General features: G+C 38.4%; 1 protein-coding gene across 1 annotated transcript in view; it reads left to right on the top strand.

Annotated features, from left to right (window-relative positions):
• Nucleotides 1-23,564, top strand: part of CMC1 (C-X9-C motif containing 1) — a 42,735-nt gene that overhangs the window by 17,012 nt on the left and 2,159 nt on the right. The window contains exon 3 of the mRNA XM_058018777.1: nt 23,366-23,456. Within this exon, the coding sequence (XP_057874760.1) occupies nt 23,366-23,456 (91 nt within the window). The remainder of the gene's footprint in view (nt 1-23,365; nt 23,457-23,564) is intronic.

Consider the following 23,564-nt stretch of genomic DNA (forward strand, 5'->3'; position numbering starts at 1 on the left):
TGTGTGTATGTGAAATTGTGGGCAAAAGTGTCAAAAAACGAGCAAACAAAAAACCCCAAAAACATTGTCATAAAGGAATGTTTCACTGTACTTTTACAAACTATAGCATGAGTCTGCCTGAAACAATATTAAATGATATATTTCTGTATCAGCATGTCCTTGCATTTCAAACCTAAGTAACTAAAAGGATCATTTGTTAGCCTTTGTCTCATTTACTGCTTTTATGAAATAATTTCTTAAGCAAGCTGTTTTCCTGTTTTGCTTTAATTTCTAGTTATAAAATCTAAATATGAGTAAGCTTCTTCAAAGCAAATTCATAGCAAATTTCAGGAACATGGAGTTGGTGTTTTTCATCAGAATGGTGACCTTTAGCACATCAGAAGTTCTGTAGTTTCACCAAGCTCTGCTTTGCTTTCCATGAGTCCGTGCCCTAAAATTAGGGACAGCTCCATGCTCTAAAACTTGGGACAGTCATGGAAAAATTTGCAAGAGCTGTAGTTGTTTCTTAATCATTTCTAAAGAGAAGTTTGTCTAATTTCTTGAGAGCACTTACTCTGCTGTTCAAAGTTACAGATTCTGAAACTGAAATTGATAGGTTTTTTTTTTTTTTAGTAACAGAAATACAGAAACTTGAGCTGTCAGCTTAATTTGATTTAATTTTGGGTTACTTGGCTTGGAAAATAGAAACAACTGACTGACTTTGAGATGTTGAAAGTTTAAACTCTGAAGAAGTGTTGAATTGAGAACCCAAAAAGAAATTACTGGGTCACAGAGTCATTAATGAAATTAATTCTGTATTATATTTATTGTAGATGTTTCATGTATTGGTTGTATTGTAAAGCATTTCTGCCCACCTTCCAAAACGTCGCAACATTTTTTTTCCTGGGAAAAGAGCAACTTGCTCCAGTGACAAGGGGTTTAAGTTCTGAACGTCTTTCCTCTGAATTTTGTTGTCTGTTACTGTCACATCATCTGGATTTGGGCTCTTAGGGTCATGAAGAGGACCTGCAAACATCTTCTGTAACTGAGACTCCTTTGTATGATTGAAGGATTCAATAGGAAATAGACCTACAGTATTTTCAGGGTCACTGCAGGGACAGATAGTTCAGCCTGGTTCTGCCATTAGAAAGATGGTGAAGTAGAGGTAGCCATTTCTTATTTTAAGCATATTCTGGGAGACATCCATTTGATCAAGATGACAGGTTGTTCTGTCCTTTAAAAAAAAATTATTGATCTATTTAAAAATTTTTACGAGGGAGACACAAGGAAGATATTTCTCCTTGTACTGAGTTGAGGACCTTCACTGAAGAACACTGTTGTGTTGGTTCTGTTGTCTGGAGGAGCTGTGTAATTAAAGCAACTGGAGTTACATTGCTGAAAAAAATCTCATAATACTTGGCAGGGCTTTAAAAATGGTTTGGAAAGTGTGGCTGGAAAAGGACATTTCCGAGCAACCATCCTCCTCCCATTCTCCAGATTTCCCATTAGCCCTCTCCTCCTCAGGGCTCATGTTGATACTTAGTGAAGATGATGGGATGCAACACTACTGCAGGCTTCTCTACAGTTGGGCATGACCAGTGTCATCAGGAGTTTTGATAATGTGCAGTTACTCAACAGTCCTGTCACTGACATTATCTCTGTCCCCCTAGGGGCCACCTGCTCCAGACCGTGACCCTTACACCTGACATAGCAAGGTCCAGAAATCCAAAGAAATTTCTGATTGAACTACATGTGGTGCTGTACATTTAAATGCCCAAGCACACCTTTAGATACTCCTTCTTTAAAATCACATTCTTTTTATATATACTTTCCTATCAGAAATGCAGATAATGAAATGTGTTAAATCCTTAGCAAATTTTGCTTGATGTTTCTTACTTTCCCTGGTATTGCAGACTGAGTTCTGTTAATTGTTGCCAACCCTTGTTGAATGCTGAGGGAGGATTAACCTGTTGGTACCTACAGTTCTGACATCAGAAAATGCTAACACTGATAGTAGAGGGAAATTACATGACAGCTCTGCTTAAAAATTTTGATGACTGTTCTTGTCTTATAGCAAATTAAAACTAAAATCACCATTTACAGCTGAGCTTTGCTCATCCACTTTGCATCATTGTGAAAATATAGTCCTCACAATTTTTTTTCAAGTTCACATCTCCTAGGAATATGTGGGAACACAGTGATCTTCTAATTGACCAAAGCAAAAAGATCAAGTGACTGATAAAAATCAATGAGTTAACATGACAGCTGCTGTTACCTTTTTTTAAATTGAGCTGCTGTGATCAGAAATTGCTTACATGTGCTTATGTCTATATTATTCAGTTTGGTGGAAAGCCTGAGAGTTACAGTGGAAGAATCACAGATTTTTTATGACCACAATAGCCTTCTCTTAGGAGGATGAAAAAAAAAAAAAAAGCTGCATTATTCTCTGCAACTCCATTTTTTGTGAGAGGAAGGTTAGTATAATTTGAGAACATAGTTTCAATTCAGCAACAAAACTGCAGGTGCAGAATGGAGGAAAGCTGTTGTCCTCTGTTGCTATATTTATTATCTGAATATTGAAGTATATTATAGTCGTATTGTGTGACCACATGACCTTATATGAAGCTATTAATATTACATTATGTTTTACATGTTGTGCAGTAGTCAGTTATTTAAATTATTTTAGATGTTTTGGTAGTTTGCAGTTATATTTAGTACTAATAGTAAATTGCTATGAACTTTTTTCTGGCTTGCATTCCTTGAGAGTAAGATGCTGAATTTTTATACGATGCTCTTATTTGCACACAATAGCTTTTATTTTGGAAAAATTATTCAGTGCTATATATTTCCAATGAAAATTTGCTCCCATCACATTTAACTATGTGAATTAGTACAATCTCTTGAGGGATTATGGTATATTGAGCTTTGCTCCATCAAACTGGGCAGAGAGAGCAGCTATATGTAAATTAGAATTTAAAGACATGAGATTCTAGATTTGTGTGTGTTTGTTTCCTTGAGTGAATGATAACAGCATGAACTACCCTAAGCTAGTTTATAGAAAAGAAATATGAAGGCATATTGTCTTGCTTGAAGATAGAAATTTCAGTGGTCCAAGTAGTTTTGAGCACTTTGAAGAAAATGTTCGGGGAGGGAACTTGCCTGGTTTGATTATTTTTGTTCTTACCCCTGTCCATGTCATTTCAACCCAGCTGATGACAAGAAATGGGTCAGACTGCTGCTAGCGTTACCACTGCAACTTAGTTGTGTGGGGTTTTTTATTTTTTTATTTATTAGGGAAAGGAACAGCTTTTACAGGGACAAAGAGAAATGAAATCACTTTCAGTGAAAGAAAGAGGCCTCATTATAGCCACCAACAGCAGTTATTGACAGCTACACTTCCTATTAACAAGGAGCATTTAAGAGTTTGGCTGTTGGATCTTTGGACTTGATCTAATTTGCTAGCATTAATTAGTTTCTTTTGAGCACAGACACTTGGTGCTCACAGCTATAGATTTAGAGGACTAATTAGGACAGAAAATTGAACAGAATGGGGTAAGGCATTAACCTTCAACCATTACCAGCTGGGGCTCTGATAAAGACCACAGAGTCCAAATGCTCCTATTCATGCAAAGAGTACTTTAATGAATATCAATTTCAGCCAGGTTGCCATATCTTACAAGCCCTGTTCTAATTTTGATTCTCTTACCTGGTAGAGATTTTTATGTATAGATATTAAAGTGATATTGGTAGTTCAGAGCTCATAGATGAGAACCTCAAAAGGTTATCTGTGTTTTGTGCAGTCTTTCAGTTTGCTTTTCTCAAGTTACAGATTTTATTGGTTTCCAGCTAAGATCCTGAATTTCAAATTGATTTCTCTGACCAACATAAATATATTAATATAGCCTGGATTAATTGCATGTTCTTAATAAATGCTGATGTAAAAAGAAGATGCCTGTGTGGTTTTGGATTATTGTAGTACATGGTAGTAATATCCATGAGAAGAGCACTCACCAAGCTAACTGCTGAAAGTTTAACAGAGGTTTGCTTCTTCTGCAGCTCTTATATGGTGTTCAGCTGGTAATCCAGTTTTAGGAGGAAAACTATTCTTCCAGATTGTTTTAACATTTGCAGAATGGATTTTTTCTTTCCTTAATTGTATATAAGGAAAGACAAAAACTAACTGCTTTTGTCCTCTTGTATAATTTCTTGGATTGTTGTAAGAGTTGAACTTGAAATTAAGCATCCAAATCATCAGTTGTTTCCACCCTTTGGTCATATTACTACTCCCTGACAAATTCCCCGTTGAAGCTGAAACATTGTTGCTGTCTTCATTTGACATCTGTACTTGGAAATTCTTTGCCCACTGATGAGAAAGGTTTAAAAGTCTCTTCTCTATCATAATTTCTCCAAACTTGTTTTTTCAGGAATGATGCTAACATTGATGGATATGCCTTTTATGTGCTCTAATTATTTCCAGTTCTCCACTAGTACACTCTGTAGTGCTAGATTGAATAGCTGGTTTTGTGTCTTAGGGTCCTGGTGAGGTAAGATTGGTACAAACTGTAAAAACAGAGAAATGCAACCTTACCTGTATCTAATGATCGTGGGATATTTCATGGTGTTTAGATCAGTCTTTAGGGAACCGTGGGAGGGGAGGAGTGGAGGAGACATGGTCAAGTTCTCCCAACAAAAGGATGAGTTCCAGCCCCTGACTAATGTCTTTTCCCAGGTGTTATACGCAGTGTTTGCTGATCTCAGAGTTTTCTTTTCCACTTGACACATTTTAATTCTTCTGTGTCAGTCATTCTTATTACCAGCAAGGGAGCACAAGGCTGGGATTCTGTGAGGGGTTTTTTGCATCCATTCTGATGGTGGCAATAACCTCTGGGTGCAGTGTTAGAGTGTTACGGTGAGATGTTAGTGTGGTGTGGGTGGACAGAGCAGTGGCAGTTCTTGTGACTCACAGTATCTCTTGTTTTAGCTGCCTGTCCTTAACAGTGCATGAAGTTGTTGCTCTGAAATTTTGCTATATAAACCCTTCCTAGGTACTGCATTCAACAGTTACACAGTTAGCAAGTAGTGTAAATAAATCTTAATACTTCTAAGAGGTCATGCTATATTCTCATTGCCTGTGTATAAATATTTATGTTGTATATGAATTATTAATATTACCCTTGGGTTAGTTTCACACAGAAAATAGGTTATTTTTCAGCTGTAGAAGTCAGAATGTGTTGTATAGGTACCTTTAGGTTCAGCAGTGGAAAATAAAACTTAGTTTGATCAAAATGTTGCTTCTGTGAATTCAGAAATACAATAACTAGTGAGCATTCATGCAGCCTAAAAACAATATATTGACCTTGTATTCGGCATAAGGTGATAGGGGAAAACTTCTGTCCATTCTTTAGAAAACACGTGGAGTTGATAAGTGTATTTGCCAAAGATAATTGCTTATCCAAACCTCAGAAATTGAAATGAAGCTCAATGGGAATTAATACTAAATTGAAATCAGAATAGGAGTAGTGGTTTTACTTAATATACTTTGATTTAATGAGACAATGGATTATGAGAGTTGTAGTTTTGATCTCCTGTATGTTGGAGACCTATACCTGTTGTACATATTTTGTGTAGAATGTTACAACTCTGCAGAACCAGTAAAAGAAAAAAAGGACAGGAATCAGAGTTCTTATCAGGCAATAAGTGAACACAAAGTTGAAACATAGTTTGGCAACTACACACACTTTAAACAAGAGGTGATGTTCCAAGTGTTCTTCATGCTTTTTTGGTCTAAGTGTTCTTCATTGTTTTCTGAAAACAGTGAAATCTCAAATTTTTATCCTGTTTTAGGATGGAAACATCTTAAGCTTCTTCTTACATGTAGAGCAGTAGTTCTAAAGATTGCTTAGCTCAAACTGAGGGAGTTGTCCCTCTAGTACTTATTCTTTGATGTAATATTTAATGGGTCCTGTGGTAACAACATTGACAATGCACAAGTGGGTTTTTTTTAATGCTAGAGACAATGTTGTCTGTTGCTGAATAAAACTATGTTCTTGTACATTATTTTTCAGGTCCTTTTAATAACAACAACAAAAAATGATCCCCCTCTTTCCCACCCCTAAATGTAGTTTTGTTGCTTTTGTAAATGCTTTCCAGCAGTTGTCTCTGTGGTGCTGCAGAGAAAAAGAGTAGGGGGATTTGTGCTCTGGAGAGTGTTTTACTTAAAGGCTACAGTATTGAAAGGTCATAAAACATTGTGCTGTATTGTCATCCCTCTGAATTTTATTCATAACAGTCCTGCAGAAAAGAGCACCTGGAACATTTGCTGCCCCAAATCAGGATGGATCTCTACAGGAAGTGTAATCATGTAACAGAAGGCAGGAGGTGTTTTGGATGAGGAATTAAGAGCTGCAGAACTGCTCAGAGGATAGGAAAAGAGATGATCAAAGACTGCTAGAGGTGTACAGAGCTTTGGAGGTATGGATGAGGCTTTAAATTTATGATTAGGGAACAAGAAAAGCAGTTTAACTGCTTTATCCTAGATTTGAGTGGAATACTAGTAAAGGATTTGAAAGGAATCATGGAAAGGAGGGAAGGTAGTCATGCTGATGGGACAGTGAGTAAGAAAGGAGGAATTTTGAAGAAAATGTAGAACACCTGTGCATGAAAGTTTCCCTTGGATGGAGTGAACAAATTCTTCTCTTAGTATTTATTCATTGTATTGGGAAGGAGTTGAAATGGTTGTAGGGAATTTGGGACTTCAATTATGGTATTAAGAAATCTGCCTTCTTACCTTTTTCCTAAAATGAGTATAAAGAAAGATTTCTTTAAGTCACTACTGCCTTTTTTGGGGGGCTTCTGATATTCGTGTTCTGGATTTCCTTGTATTACTTTTATCACCCGTAATGTTGTTCACTTTTTAGTTTTCTTTCCCTGTGGCTGTGATCTGGAATCTCCCAAGGAGAGTCCAGTTATTCTTCTTTTCCCTCCTCTTCAATATACACTAAATGATGCCCTTCAAGCTTTCAGATGACAGCATTTCAGGGATGTTTAAAGAGTCCTTTTTGAAGCACAAAATCAAAAATATATTGTTACATTTGCATGCCAGGCTTGAGACAGATCTTGCTTTGTTTCCTGGTGACAGAAATGTCCCTTGCTCTTTGCTGCAATCGGATGCCTGTGAAGTTGGTGAAAATAAAGCACTGCAGAGTTGTGGTTTGAGATGTGATCTCACCTATGGCTGTAGACTGTCAGACTTTTAAAAAGTTGTTTTAGGGAGACACAGCTAATCTTTGCAAAAAGACCTTCTGAATGCTATGGTTTAATATGTGGGAAATGTACAGAAAATGTATAATGTGGAAAGACAGAGAGAGCTGAAAGTAGGACTTCTTGATGCCATCTAGACTGGTCTAACTATCCTTCAAAAGCATGAACTTCATTTCTGTAAAATGCTTACCAAACCTGATGCCCTTGGAGGGCACATTTATCAAGCATGAAAGGGTTGCAAGTCTGCAAAGGACTTTGGGAAGGCATTTTGGGCCATCTTCTTCTCTTGGGGCCATACCTAGTGTGCCTGTGTCTGTCCTGTAATCTGGTTAATGTTTAAGCTGCTATGGCCTGTTTCAGTGTTTAGTTCTATTTTACCATTGAAAAATGCTTTTTGCTTTCTAAGTTTTTTGGGTTTTTTTTTTAATCTAATGTCCAAACTAATTTTTCTTTGCGTATCAAGCAATTTGGGTTCTCATATATTGGACAGATTGCTGGCAGTGATCTGAATAAAAGGAGGATTTCAAATGGAAGAAAGAGGATGATCTGATTTATGTTAACGAGCCAAAAAGAAAAAAGAAGAAGAAAATACTTACTCAGTAACCATCCTGGACAACTATTTCTGTCAGAGTCCCCGAAATGGCTTAGGGAAGGTGTTGAACCCTGAGATTCCAGACTTGTTTTCAGGAGCATTAAGTACTTTAAACAAAGACACCAAAAATCTTTAATGCTGTGGTGTTAAAAATTACATTTAAGTTCAGAGGGAGAACTTGTGCTTTCAGCTTGAAGAAAATTATATCCAGTGAACAAGAGTGACCACAGTCTGCAACTTCAAACTTTGTTGTTCATTACTTTTTTTCCTGCCTTTGGGGTGATAATTTTCTGCAGTGACTCTGACAGCCCAGTCAAAATGATTCATGAGGCCAAGGGTGAAAAGAACTCTTTCTTTTTCTCTGGTGTAAATAATCTTTGTCATTTCTGATCTGTCCTGATTTCCTCCTTGTGCTTCTTTGCATGTGTGGTTTTCCTTCTTTTTTGAGTGGTTTAGGGTTTTTTTACATTAAATGTAGGCTTTAGCATGTATGTAGTTAATGAACAGAAATTTACCTTTGCTTTCCATAGAATATGGAAAAGAGGAATACAAAAGAATGGTATAGTGTTTGGGGTTATATAACTTAAGATTTAATTAGTAATTAACTAATCTCTACTGGGGTGCTAGAAGAGCTCACAGCTTCTCTGGCATCTTCAATGACTTACATCAAAAGCCCTATGTTTAAAGTATTTTATATTAGTTATGTGTAACAATGCTTCATGACAGTTGAGTAGCAGTATTAATGGTTCTTCAGCCTTTTCTTCATAATAGAGGTGTCCCCATACTTTTGAAAACTATTCCAAATTTAAGGAAATTAAAAAGCATATTAATGTATGTATGTGTGATGATTTTTTATATTTTATTTTATACATTCCAGACAGCTTGAGGAAGTTTTGAGTTCTTTGTGGAGAGTGAGAGTGGTGTGGAAAAGATGCTTTTGCTTCATCAAGACTGGTGTATGTTCATTTTGATATGCTCCATCTGTTGAGTAACTATAAAACTTCAGCAGTTTTAAACCAAAATACTGTTGGGGGAATCTGTCCTCTTCACTCTGCTGTCAAATTCATGCAAATACTACTTACTGACTGTGCACAAACCATTTAGCAACATTCACTGTTGGGCAGAGAATACTTAGTAAATTACTACCCCAAAAAATAGTATTTGCACTTCTGTAGAAGGAAGATATTTAACAGAATTGTGGACTTTTGCTTTGGCTACCTTCTCCCACCAGATGAACAGTTCTGGTCTCATGATTTTCTTTTCTTCAGTGGTTTCAGTGCAGTGCTGTTTGTTCCAGACCTGATGTTACAGATCTCTGTGGCCCTAATGTTTGAGTTGCAATGACTTGACTTGCCTGAAAGTAATTCAGCCACTCTAATAAAGAGGAGAAATAATTGCCTCTGGGAAATGTGTTAAAAGTACTTAAAGGTAACAATGTTTGGGTTGTGGTATCAAGTTCAGCCAGATCCATTTCACATAAGCAGTAAATTGTAACAGTGACTGTAATTCTTTTGTGTGAAGCAGGTAGAATCTCCTTGTTTCTAATGTAATATAATCACCGTCTTAAATTTGATTGTAAAGTTGATACACTGATGACAGGGTTCTGCTGTGTTATAAAAAGATCTGGTACTTACAATCTTTTGTGTGTCTAGACCTGAACTGATTGTACAATAATATTTTACTTGGGCATTTTTGTACTAATAGTTGTCAAGTCCTCCGGTCTCTAAGCTGAACTTGTGACAAAAAAGTCAGAATGAATATCTAAAGCTTGTTGCATTTCAGGCAATCAGAGGGGATGAATCTGAGTAAGAAACAGAGTCTAGCCTTCCTCTTCTCCCTTCTGCAGTCTTTCAAAGCTCAAGGGGGATAGAATTTACTTCACTCTGTTCTGCAGTGTCCAGAGAGGAGACCCTTGTAACTGGAATACCCTTGGAGACTTATGTCAGCTCCTCAAACTCCTCCTTTGATTCTTGGTTAAGTCATGTAGGATGGGAGACATCTCATCCCAGTTGTAGTCCTCTCTACCTCTTCCCCATCCCCTTACCCCTGCCTTGTCAAGGCTCAAGGCAACAAGGACAGGAGGGTACTTTCAGAATCATCTTTGGGTGGGACATGGAAATTTTGGGTGGCTGAAAAGAGGTAGAGTGTATTCTGCTGGTAGTCATTCTTAGTCTCTGTTCAGCATGTGGGACACTGCATTGGTATGCATAAAGCAAGGATGGCAGTGCTATCAGTTTTTGTTTGGGTATTTGATCTTCTGCAAAAGCCTTGTAGAAACTCTTGGACTTTGCAAGCATTTCCTAAGGATTTCTTTGAGCTGTTTTTTTCCCTGTCTGTCTGGTTGCTTCCATATCTTGGGAATCCCATTTGTTTGTTAGTGGCTTCTCTAACATTAAGCATCAATGTGTCTGCAGGTTCTGGGCAGGTGTGGACTGGCAGGATAGTGTCTTTCAGCTCCCAACAAGATCTGATCAGAGTAGGGGAAAGGCAGTTGCTGCCTGCTGGTTCATGGCAAACAAGGCTCAGCTGGACACTGGTTACCAATTTAAAATTTGGGAAGAGCATTTGTAATTGAATATAGGCTTTTTACTTTTGAGGCTCCAATCACTTTCCTTTTTTTTTTTTTTCTTTCACTTTAGTCCAGCTAGTCCTGTACTTTAGCTAAAGACCAAAATCTAAATCAAATCAAATATATAAGGCTGAAATCTTAGTATGTAGGGGAAAACAGGCAAATAATCTTAACAGTGTAAACTTCGATTTATAAATTTGAGACTTGCAAGCAGACTGCTGTACAAGAAAACAGATGCCATGCAATAAATTAATACTAAGCTGAATAATAAACAAGACTTATTGTTAAAGGTCTTTAATGCAAAGACAGTGATTTCAGACTTTCATATGCTTGTTTTCTGTCTTTGTTTAAATGGAGCCTTTGCATGTGTTTTCTTTATTGTTCTCTTTTGCACACATTTGAGCTTTGTTGGGTTGAGGACTCGGTCTCTGGTTGGGCAGTGGTGATTAACTTACACTAAATAGGCAGCAATAATGTGATTTGAGAATGAAAAGGATTCATTTCTTTTAAACGAGGGGAAAAAAAACAAGGTTGAAGGAAATAGTTTACATAATCTGTAAACTAGTTAAGGAGCTGAATATTTATGCAGGTTGAATTTGAAGCTTAGTTGCCCTCTAGGGGTTTTACATTAATACAGCATATGCTAGCTTTTGGGTGTTTTTTTCTTCTTTCAGAATAAAGGTGAGACAGGTCTTTGGAAAAAACTTACATGCTGACAAATCTGTGGTGATAGAGGCATGTGTACATCTGCATTCAGTGAGTAAAACTCATTTAGTTCAAAACCGAGAAAATGGAGGAAAGATTTTTAGGCACATTAGGTTCTTTTTAATCTCGTTGTACCAGTGGAGAATGTACTCACAGTCAACCAGTCATAGCACTGAAGTCTCAACCAGGAAAGGTCCTTTCTTTCAGTCCTAAATAAACAGAAGACAAAAAGTCACAGGAGGGTGTAGTGACAGAACCAGGACCCTCAGTCAGTTTCTGCTCATGTCCCAGCTGCTGAATGCTGCTTCAGATTCTTGTGTCCTCAGCTGCCACTGAGTGATGCACAGGGGTCTTCTGTCACTTCTGGTCTTACAGCAGGTTGAGCCCTGGATATTGGTCTGTGATTGAATGTGTTAGGAATAATCTTAGTCTCCTCCTTTAGAAAGCAATTGACAAAACCAGTAGTTTTGCTTGGATAGGCATGTGCTGTTTCATTGGAAGTATCCTCATGCCATAGGAAGAAGTGACAAATGGCTTCTAAACTGGAGCTACATATATGTATCCCATTGTCTTAACTTTCAGTATCTCCTTTGCCAATGATTTTGTAGCAGATGCACTGTTAACATACTTAACTGCTAAATAAATTCATAAGTTTGGTTGTTTTTCTAAAAATGGAAACCGCATCTCTGTGATTGTTTTTGCCGTTTCTTTCATAACACTCTATGTTATGCTGTATTTGTATGTTGATGCTCTAAGATGTTTTTGCATCAGAAGCAAGATAACTGGAGCAGGCAGAATAGATGCACTTAAACAACTCCCTCCTGCCAAACTTGAATCCCTCTGCATACAGCTTGAGGAGCACAGTGTAGTCAACTTTCAGAAGGTAGAGCTGTGTCCCCGAGGCTTCAGTGTACCAAACTGCACCTGGATTTGTGCTAGTAAAGTCAATGTTCTCACACAGATTTTTATGCCATTTGCCTATTAAGCTTTACACTGCAAAGCAGTTTCTCTCTTTTGAGGGGTTTTCATACCTAGTTTCTGGTGCATTTTGTTTTGCTTTGTAGATTTATCAAAGACTAGTTTGTAAATTCCCTCTCTACTAGTATTTTATTTTATTGTCCTCAAAATTACAACTTTTCTTCTGAAGAAATGTACCTGGTTATTGCAGTCCCTTATTTAAAACATTTTACAGAAGATGAAAGATAATTTTTACAGTTACTACCAAGTTTCCAGATATTGCTGAGTTTTGATAGTGTGCTTTCCTGCCTCGTGGTTTAAAGTAATTTCTTCAAAATCATGAAATGAGTAGGGTAGTCTGAAATTCTAAATGCCTCCATAGTCAATGATGCAATTTAATTTGAAAAAGTAAGTTTAGGTACTTTATCACACAGTGGCCATAATTGCAGGGGTTGAGTTACTCTTCACTGTTCACTTCAGAATATGGACACAACAGAATTATTTTTTTTTCCTGGAAAATTTGCACTTTGGTTTTGTCATCCTTACTAGCACTGAGTAGTACCTCAATTAGCAGGAATTCTTCCATGGTGAAGAATTCCTGCCTCCACACCAGCCAATGGAAAAACTTGGGAAAAAAAGATATTTACTGGAAAGTAGGGTAAGTACATGATAACTGTTTTGGAGATGTTGGAACAGTGGTTGGGGATGAACTGTGAACTGTGAGGGAAAGTAACTTCCTCTTTTAATAACTGTATAAATATTTTATATTCCATATATTGGGCACATTCTATAGACTCAAAAGACCAGAGATTTTGACCGTATTCTGTGTGCCCTATCTCACCCTCCAGCTGGAATACTGGAACCAGTTTCAGGGTTTTTTTAGAAGATAATTCATTCAGGGGAGTGAGAACTACTATTACTGCTACCACCAACCTTCAGTATTGGAGCTCTGAGTTAAATAGGTAGTTTTGGAAGTCCGTGAAACTGAACAGGGGCAGGAGGAAAGGAAGAGTCCCTGGCACAGCGCGGTGTAACTGAGAGCTGGTGTCATGGTGGAATAGCTGGGCAAATGCCTCCTCAGGAGAGATATAAATGCCCCACCGTGTGGCAGAAGGCCATTACTGTTACTTCTTCTGCTCCGTGAAGCTCTGTTTTTGAGAAATAGATCTATTTTGCCTTTAGAGTTCAGCTGCAGAGTCAGTCGCTGTGGGACAGAGGGAGGGGTGTTGTTGCTTTAAATCCTCTGTTATCCGAACTTCTCAGCTGTCCCTGAGTGGCTCGGCAGCTCCCGAAGGAGGCGGGAGCGCAGGCAGAGGCGAGGCTGCTCTGCGCAGCTCAAGCTGGATGCACTTGTTTATATAAAAGCAGGCAGTGACAGACAGTAGCCATGGGGGAACTTGCATTTGTTCCAGTTCTGCCTCTTCCAGCGCCGGGTATGGTAACACTTGATGTCAGGGATACTTACTGCAGGGTGGCAGGAAAATTAGATCAAGGCAGTTGTTTGAAACCAGTGCAGTTTAACCAGGTGGCTGTGCTTGCTGGGCTTGCATTACCTGAAGCCTTTTAGAGAAGGTGATGCTTGTGCTTGACAGGAACATTCCTCAAGCAGGTTTCTTTAGTGGACAAATCATGATTTACCCAAATAAAATGCTTCACAGCAGTGTGCTTGCTTTGCTTAAAAGGGTCAATTTTTGTAATTGCACTAGGAAGAAAAGGAGGTCTGCTTCTCTGGAAAAATCTTCCTGCACAGCCCAGCAGATTGTCACCTTTGAGCACTTAAATCTGCCTTAACTGACAAAGTACTTGCTGTAAAGCTTTATACATAATAGTTATGCCCTTGCTATTTCTCCTGTGTCTTCTGAGGACATAACCCTCCTGTGTACTGCTGTGCTCTGCCTGTCATGCTTAGTCAGAAGCAGGAGGACTTGTCTTGTAGCTCTTACAGAGCTGGGTTGCTGGAATTTGCTTAAAAATATGACAGTGTACTGGATTCCTGTGTGTTTGGGGCAAAATGTGTGCACACGCCTATGTAGGTAGGTGGGTATACTCATGCATACAGAAAATGCTGACAACTCTGTGCATCCAGGAAGGAGGATCAGATCAGGTCTATGGCACCAAAACTAACAACTAGACATTTCTCTTTATCATCTCTGCCAAAGCTCCTTTTCCTGTTACAGTCCAAGTTCTGTTGAAATTCTAGTGACTAAACATATATTGCTAATGAATTCTGTCTTTCACAGTATTTCATCATTTAGCAATAGTCGGGAAAGCACTGCCTGACATTTTAAGGTATATGTTCTTTTCTGACTCTCTGACTCTTAGGAAAACACTTTTCCTAGTCAAGTTTCAGTATTCATATGAAACTGAGAACCTGCTTTAGTCTTTCCAGCTCTTGTCCCCAAGAAGACATTTTGGTCGGATCTCATACATGCAGGACATAGAATGAGCAGAGCTGACCTGCCCTTGTACTAATGGCAGAACTAAGTGCTCCTTAAATTATCCTAAGACTGCATGTGTATGTTATTTTCAGAACTTTTTTTTTTAATGCTTAATTACTTTAATCTGGCATATTTTTGTTAATACTTTTAAGTATTTGTCTGGGTTTTGTTAGTTGAACTGATCGGGTTGGCTTGAATTGCTGTGTTTGGCTGTGTTCCTCAGCTTGTTTTATGTGTTTTTCTTAAACAAAACAATTATTTTCTTTCTTAAACTTTGCTTTTCAGTTCCATTCTCTGTTTCTTGGTGCTTATTATAAAATTGGAAAGAAAAGGTACAACAGTCCACTGTGGATAAGTGTAGGTTATTTGGGACAACAGAAGGGCTTCTCTGCTGTTGCTTGAGGTTTTTGGTTATGCCTCTTGGAAAAATCCACAATTCTCAGTCTGAATGGTAGCAAATGTTGAACTGCAGGACACAGGTAGTGAGTCTGGTGAGAGAGGCTCCCCCAGCACAAGCCTCTGCATCACATGGGAATGGGACTGTATCTTCATGGTTCATGGCTTCCATGAATGTGCTTGTCATTCCTTGATGGTAGTTTCTTAAGATCCTCTTTTTCTCCCCTACAGATTCTGTTGTTGGATTTGAAAACAAGAGAAACCCTGCTAATATTTCTGTAAGAAAAAGATCAGCAGCTAAGCAGCGAGTTTTGAATTAACTGATGTTGGAGGATCCCTATGTGCCTTACATCTGTTTTCAGAACGGCTGTGGTATTGTGGTTTAAAAAAAAAAAAAAATTTAATAATTTTTGAAACAGAATGTTTAAATAGGCCATTGATTTCCTATATTGATTTTAAAAGCCCATTGTAAGCAGTTGACCAAACCTAGATCCTTGTAATATGAATGGATGTAGGACATGAAAACTTTGGAGACTCTTGTTCCTAAGTAGGTGGGTGGAGTTTACAGAGCGAGTAACTGGATTTACTGAAAAAAACCCCAACCAACTCAAACATTTTTGATCTGGGTACAGTGCCATTGCTCCCTACTGCTCTGGCCTGTTTCTGTATCCAGCTGAGAGATACTTTGAGGCCAATTAATTTTTGCAGCAGGATTTTGAAAACCTGCTAATGAAAAAAGCACGCATGGTATGAAACAAATAACTACAATTGCAGTAGTTGGGAGTTTAGCAGGAGTTGAGTGGGCCAGGGCAGAGAGATTTTCAAGGAATCCAAGCTAGTATATACCTTTCTGGTTTCAGGAGGTTTTTCCCCTCTTTCAACCTCTTGGTTTGGTTGCTTGTCCATTTAGACTCACCATGTAAGGCACCCTAAGGGTTTTGAAGGGCATGTGAGAACTTTATGCTTCAAGATATAAGCCAAACTTACAGTTGATAGGGATTAGGAAAAAACTTCACTTGAGAGGATGTTTTTCCATAATGCAGCCTTTCTGACACATTTCTTTAAAGCAGCTATTACAGCCTTCTGAGAAAGATGGTGTACAGGACAAATAGGCCCTTTGATCCAGTATGTTATGTTCTCATCTCTCAATGTCCCCTAAAGCAGTCTTCACATTTATTTCTAGGATATTGGTAAGATGCTTTCTTTAACCCAAGGCATTGTGTTTAGGCAAGCAGTTTCTAGGGGTTTTTTTTGAAACGTTCTTCCTCTGCAGATCACAGTTATGCTGTTTGCCTTCCTGATGTTCCTCTCCTGCTGTATGTTCACCTCAGTCATGAGGCAAGGGAGGTTTCTGCATTTTATTCTGGAGTGCCAGAGATGCTGTGGTCTGCTGGGGGATCCTCTGTTTGCACTCTGTACTTTAAGATAAAGCTGAGAGTGCCGTGGTAAAGATTGGCCAGGAAGATGAATATCCCTTCCTTAAAATTCTTGAATTCCTGGGATTCTCTGCTCCGCAGTCCTGTATTGTGTGCTAGTATGTATTGATCATCTCTCCTAGGATAGATGCCTGCAGCTAAAAAAGCTGAAATGGAGCAGATTTTGGGGGGCTGGTGATGAGCAGGAAAATGGAAAATATATGATTTTTATGTTATAGCAAATGAATATTTGCAGAGACAAAGTATTTGATCTGATAACAGAGGTTCACTTGAAAGAATCAAGGTTATTTTATGTCAATTTTCTCTTTGCCCTATAGAAGATGCATTTAATTATTTCATGCTATCTCCTTCTATTCAAATTAATCTGCCTTATATATGTTGTTGCTCAAATTAGAATAATTCTTTAATCAGCTGTGTTATGCATGCCATAGAAGGCTAGAATAGGAAAGCTACTCCTAGCATACCGACGATGCATGTACTTTATTTGTTGTTGTAATTTAAAAGTAAAATCAGAAATATTGATTTCTACTTGACTGGAGAGATGATTTAGTTTGAATATCAGACTGATCTTAATCAGGTGAGAATTAATTGAGTTGGAGGTATTAGATATTCAGTGATGTTAACTGAACCATGAGCAATCTACAGAGAAGCTTTCTTTTGTACTGTGTTGGAAATATCAAATAGCTCATACTCTACAATGTGAAACAATCTCTCCATGTTCATGCTGCTACTTCCTCTGGCTCATTAAATGCACCAGTAATCTGTTCTGTGCATACTGAGTCATCTTCAGAGTAACAAGCTAATGAATCCTAATTTAATACAAAATTTAAAAGCATAATAACTACCCTTAAAAATGTTGCTGGTAATGTTTTGGATCATTTAATGTTTTTGTACACATTTTGCAAACATAGGTTTTAAAATTTTGCCTTTGTTTAGATTTTAAAGGGAGCTGTTTCCTCCTCCTTCTGCTATCACCCCCAAGTCCCCATTATTATTTGGGCATCTTTCCCCACTCAGTGGGGAAAGGAATGACCCAAGGAATGACCCAAACACCAGACAAAAAGACAAAACTATTTTTTTCTTTTTTTTTTCTTTTTTTCCTTTTTTTCTTTTTTTTTTTTTTTTTTGTGTAGAGGGAAAAAACCTACCCCAGAATAAGTCTGGTCTGGATCATGATGCAAGCTGGTTTGTTTTTTTTCTTATTTTAAGAGTGTGATAGCAGTATCATAAGTGTTGAGAAAATATAAATGGTGAGATAACACCTCTGTAGGACTTTCTCTTAAGTAGTAAAATTGTAAAGTCTTTAAATAAATGAGAGCCAGACCTGAGAGGATCATTTTATCTTGATAATGGGGAATATTTCATTTATTTTGTGTACAAGCACATCTGCAAAATAGATGCACAATTATAATTGATAAAACTATGCTTCCAACATGATATGAAATGTACAACACTTCACAATATGAGGCAATACGAAGGTGCCAAGTATTTTTATAATCTGAATCTGCAAAAAATGAACTTTCAGAAATAGCCTTCACACTACAAACAGTTCAAACACTGAAGATAATGAGGACGATTCCTTGCTGTTATATCAACACGGTTTCCATGCTGCTGCTTGTCTGGATATAAGTCCCACTTTTTATTCTTCTCGTACTTTGCACATGGGAAGACTTTGATGTTTGGAGGAAGAAATAATTAACTATCTTAATATTTTAAAATATTTTAAGTAAAGAGAAAAAATCCTTTAGAAATCTGCTACAAATACAGTCTGATGCTGGTTGTTCCTCTTTATTAAATTGCAAAAAAAACCCCAGAACTTTCAGTTTGTTTTTAAACTTGTGGCAGGACGTAGCATGGTTATTTTTTATGAAGTCTTTCCTTTATGTACACATAACTGAAACTTCAGCAGTCCAACACACCTATTCCACCATTTCATTTTGAATGCAGCACAGTGAAGAAACCAGCTGAATTCTGTTTGGATGAGGGATGGTGTTGTAGGGTACATAAAGATCACTTTCATCATAAATATGTGGCCTTGTTTTTGGTGTCCACTGTTTGTAGTCCTGCAGACACTGTGATTAACAGTGTTAAATTTAACCTTGCCTGGTTTAATGGTGTGGAAGAAAATCATCATCTTTATTCTGCAGAGCTGTGCCTATGTCTTTTGCCAGATGTTGGTTTGTCCCTTTGACTCAAAATCCTACAAGTTTTATATTTTTGTCATAGAGAGCAAATATTTATTGAACCTATCAATATGTTCTAAAGTTAAAATGGACAGGACCCAGGCTTTTTATTTCCTTTTTTTAAATTAGGACTTGTATGTCCCAGGACATCTGTTGGTGGACCCCCACCAACTTTGTTGTAGCTTTCTGTTGATGTATCTGATCTTTTCAAATACTTTAGTGTGTATTGCATATGCCTGACCGGCTGCTTGAATGGACAGGGAAATAATTTGTCCAGTTTTTACTCTGTGATAAGTGAACTGTTAGCCAGCTTCACTTCAGTTTCCATCTGCTTCTCATATTATCTTGTCATAAAGTCATAAAACAGAGTTGGGGAAAAAGCAATTAGAAATACTAAAGAAAAACATTCTTCTTAGATACTGTTTTTTTCAGCACAGATTAGTGTGGACTGTAAAGATCTTTGTAAACAAAGTTTTCTTTACTGTGCCAACCTAGCTAATTATCAAAGAAACCTTAATAAAAAGAGTGCTCTGTAACTTAAAGAAGTTTTTAATCAACCATCAAATATACTAAGTCAGGCACTCAAAACTAATTGTTCATGCCTCCAACATAATTTGTATAATTCTGTATCTGAAGGGAATTACAGAAAGACTTGGAATGGGATTTTTATTTAAAAAATGCATGTCTCTCCAGCTTTTTAGATAAATTAAGAAGGGTTTAAAAAGCTCCTTTTTTGCTTTTACGTATGTCAGGATCTAATTTCTCCTAGTTCTTTCTGTCGTGCTTTCTCAGGTGGGTAAGTTGGGATAGGAAGACCCAGTGAGATCCGGCTCTTGGATCCAGGGCAGTGCCACAGGACCAAACTCAGCAGCTTCTCTGAGCTGCTCAGGGCTGGAGATGCTCCCTGCTGAAGGGTCAGTCCTTGGAAGGACTCGCTCATCTCTGGCCTCAGCCAAAAAGCCCTCCTGTCTCTCCCTGAAAACGTGCTCTTCCATCATAGGCAGATCCCTGGCACATGCCAGCATGCCATAGTGAGCAGGTGAGAACTGGCAAAACCGAATTGCTCTGTATTCAGACATGGCTGTTCAGCTCTTGTTCAGTTGACAGCAGACCTCTGTTTTGGCAAAGATGCATTTTGGCCTTATGTTGATTTAGAAAAGGTACTAAATTGCAGGCTCGCTTTAGCAGTTAAAATCTCTCTATGTGGCTGTAATGGCCAGAACGTAATGAGACTCTGAACTGCAACCAAAACTTATTTTGGACTTGCCTTACAACAGAAATGCAAAGCTTTCTTCATGAGAGAAAAAGAAGAAATCTGGCCTCAAATCAGTGCTGAGCTGTTCAGTGAAGTCTCTCTGAGCTGTAGCCTCGAGAAGAGATCTTTGCTCTGTGTGCATGCCCTTAGACAGAGCCTGTGGCACAGAGAGGAGCCTGTGGGGTGACCTATGTCAGATCTGATGTCATGAACCATGACTGCTGCAGGTGAAAGGGGGTCTGTAGCCAGTTTCCGTGGTAACTGGTGAGCACCTGCAGCTTGCTGACGCAGTAGTGGATCTGTCCTTGCCTGTGCACAGAGCATTCAGTGATGGACATATGTAGTTGTCCTAGAAAAGCCTTGGCAAAGGGTGGATTTGATGGAAGGCAAGCCTTTTCCCCCTTTCTTACAAGGCATTTTCACTTCTGTGGCGTTGAGCTCTCTTCCTCAGTTTATTTGCCTTCTGTCTGGAAATATTGGGAATGACCTTTATTGTTTGAAAAATGACTTTCCTTTGTGTTACAGTTTGCAGGAATTTACAGACTTGCTCAAATTTACTTCTTGTTTTGCTGCTGCTTGAGGTTTTGTTTTGGTAGCTTGCTGCTTGCAGGAAGAAAGAAAATGTATCAGCCCATGAACTTCTAAAGTCATGGAAAGCTTTCCTGAAATCATAAAGATAGTACCATACACAAGATTATGAAAAGATCAATTTTTCAATTTTATTCTTTCTATGATGTGCAGTGTATCAGGCAGAAGGTTTGTTCGGATTCTTTGGTATTCTGATTACCCCTCATAGCTGCTAAAGTGTTAAATTACAATAGGTTTGTAACTAGATGCTGTGTATCTGCTCCTTTTGTGGTGTCTTGCTATGCATCCTGAAAGGATGGTCAACAATGCAGATATTGCCTGAGTGAGGAATGACTAAGGCATGTCAGACATGGAGATAAATTCTTGGTTTGAGATGCCTGCAACTATTGAGCACTATTTCAGACATTATTCTCCAGACAAGTAGTTCAAACACTGTGTGTGCTGCTCAGCACTGACACATTCCATTTCATGGAAGACTCACAGGATCGTAGAATAAACTGAGTTGGAAGGGACCCGTTGGGATCATCAAGTCCAGCTCCTGGCCCTGTGCAGAACACCCCTATCACACCATGTGCCTGAGAGCATTGTTGACACATTGGTGCTGTGACCATTTCCCTGGGGAGCCTGTTCCTGTGGCCAGGGTGGATATCTTTTCCTGGCAGCAAACCTAAACTAGCCCTGACCCAGCTTCATGCCATTTCCTTGAGTCCTGTCACTGGTTAGGAGAGTGAAGAGATTGGTACTTGCCCCTCTGTAAGCAAGACAAAGCACAATTAAAAAAAAATAAAAATTCTCCAGATTCCTGAAGGTTTCTGGTATGTGTCCATAACTAAGCCTGTCTTACATTCCTTACATGACTGCCAAACAGAAGAGATGGATAATCAAGCTTTGTGTGCTCATATAAGGATGCCTAATATGCTTTAACCTTCTTTCTTCCTCTCTGTTGTTAAGCATCAGTAATGTTAAAGCTGAACAGCTGGAAGCAGTTTTATCACTTTGCAACAGTGCCTGGCCATGTACCACAGGCAGGACCTTCTGCAGCCAGGGAATGCTGGCAATTGCAGTTCAGGCTTTTTTTGTTCACTGGGACATCACGCCTTTAACCAATCAAGACTGGTGAGCTAACAAGTGAGAGGGACCTCCTGTTGTCTTCAGTGGTTTTTTTACTTCACAGCTTCCAGAAGAAATGATTACTACTACAAAAAAAAACCCCAACCCAAAACCTCAGCACAGCACTTAAAGAAGTGCCTGTAGAGAGTATAAATCAAATTAGACAGACCAAAAGCTTTCAAAAGCTTTGGATGTTTTTCCCACAAAAAAACAAAGAAATGTACTAATAGGTATGATTTTTCTGAGATTCTGATGTAGGAATAGTCAATATAAATAGTCCAGGAAAGAATGGAATAAATGACAGATTCACCCTGGAAAACCAAAGAAATAATCTGATAACCTAATAAAACATTGGCCTTGTTCTGAGGTTCAACTGCTTAGTAAACTTCAGCTGTCCAAGTGTTTCCTCAAAGCTGTGCTTGTGCATTTGGGTGACTGTAAGTCTAAACCACATTGATCTTAGAAACTGGGTGTGGTTGCTAATAAATACCTTTGAGCACAGGCTACAGTGTCTTCCCAGCTGGTAATAACTGGCTAACTTAAACCCATTTTCTGCACACTTTCATCTGGTTTTCATGTAGGGTGTGGTGGAGTTGCCAGTGTGTAACACTGGGTGCTGTGTTGGAGAAGGTTTTTAAGTGTTCATCAATAAATAATATGTTTGAAGTAGGAAAGAAGTCAGTTCTTTGTAAAGTTTCACAGTATAAGAACCCTGAAATCTGTCATCAACACTTTAGGCAAAAACTACCTTGTCTTGTCAATTGTTATAGTGAAAGCCTAATTAATAATAGCTGTGGACAAGCAGATTAATCTCACCTAGGGATTGCTTGCAGCTGTTGGATCACTTTCTCAAAATCTTGCCAGTAGTGTTCAGGATCCTAAAGGGCGGATTTTGTTCCACTGAGGTCCACAATTGCTTAATGCCCATTTCAGCAGGCATCTGCTATGAGCAAAGGACACGAGTGCTGCCTTTATAGACACAAATCTCCTCTTTCTTGTTTATTTAAGTCTTAATGTACCTATACACTGAGCATAGGTAACATGATTTAGCTGTTGTGTGATGTAGTACCATTACATGTTGATGTTACTAGATTAGCTGTAAATTGTGCAGGAAAATAATTTTTGTATACCCTAAATTTGCTGGATATTAAATCACTACCAGGAGGACCTTAGAGTAGGAGAAATGGATGGAATTCCAGAAGGGGATGTGGTAGGGGTGAACTTTGTTCTTCATCTGGCTCCTGTTGACTGTGGACACATGGCATTCTTTTTTTCTCTCTTTCTCTCTTTTCCATCTGCTAAATGTAGCTGATTACCTCTTAGAACAGCTTGAAATCTCCTGATAGAAATAACAGCCAGTTCTTATCTAGGGTTATTATTCAATGAAACATCTGTACAGAGTGCTGGTAACAATGAGGCATAATTTTAGTTACTCACAGATAAATCCCATGTCCTTACCCATGACTTTGCTGTTCTGTTTTAGTATCTCACTGACTTGTTTTTAAGTCTTAAGGTCCTTAAAACAGACCAGGTACTTTCACTTCATTGAGCAACTTCACTGTTCTTAAATGCCAGAGATCTACGTGGTAGCCCTGAGTAGAGCATGTGAAAAGCAGGCACAGCATCATGGATTTGCTGCAAGAATAACTCCAGAAATGGTATTAGCAACAGCCATATGTGTGTGAATGTGCTACATGATGAGGGGAGAATCCCAGTTAAAGTGTTGTTGCTAAACAAGTGACAAAGACCTTGCAAACAGTATGAGAATCTGGGCCAACTATGGTTGTATTAATAATAAATCAGATTTGGTCTGCTACTTCCTACACATAGAGTTTTTTCATCTATTGTCATTTTTCTAACTTCAATTTGTTTTTTGTTTTTTGGTTTTTTTTCCCAGCATTTACTAAGTGCTGTCAAGAAACTGGTGTTCTGATGGTGGTGAAGTGTCGGCAGGAGAACGCAGCACTGAAGGACTGTCTGGTTGGCTAGTAAGTCCCTCCTGAGTTTTTGCTGGGTTTTTGTGCATGGCCTGTACTAATCTAGAAATGTTAACTATTCTGAAAAGGGCTCTGCAGGCTTAGGGACTTGGATGTATT

The sequence above is a fragment of the Melospiza georgiana genome, chromosome 1, assembly GCF_028018845.1.
Source record: "Melospiza georgiana isolate bMelGeo1 chromosome 1, bMelGeo1.pri, whole genome shotgun sequence".
NCBI lineage: Eukaryota > Metazoa > Chordata > Aves > Passeriformes > Passerellidae > Melospiza > Melospiza georgiana.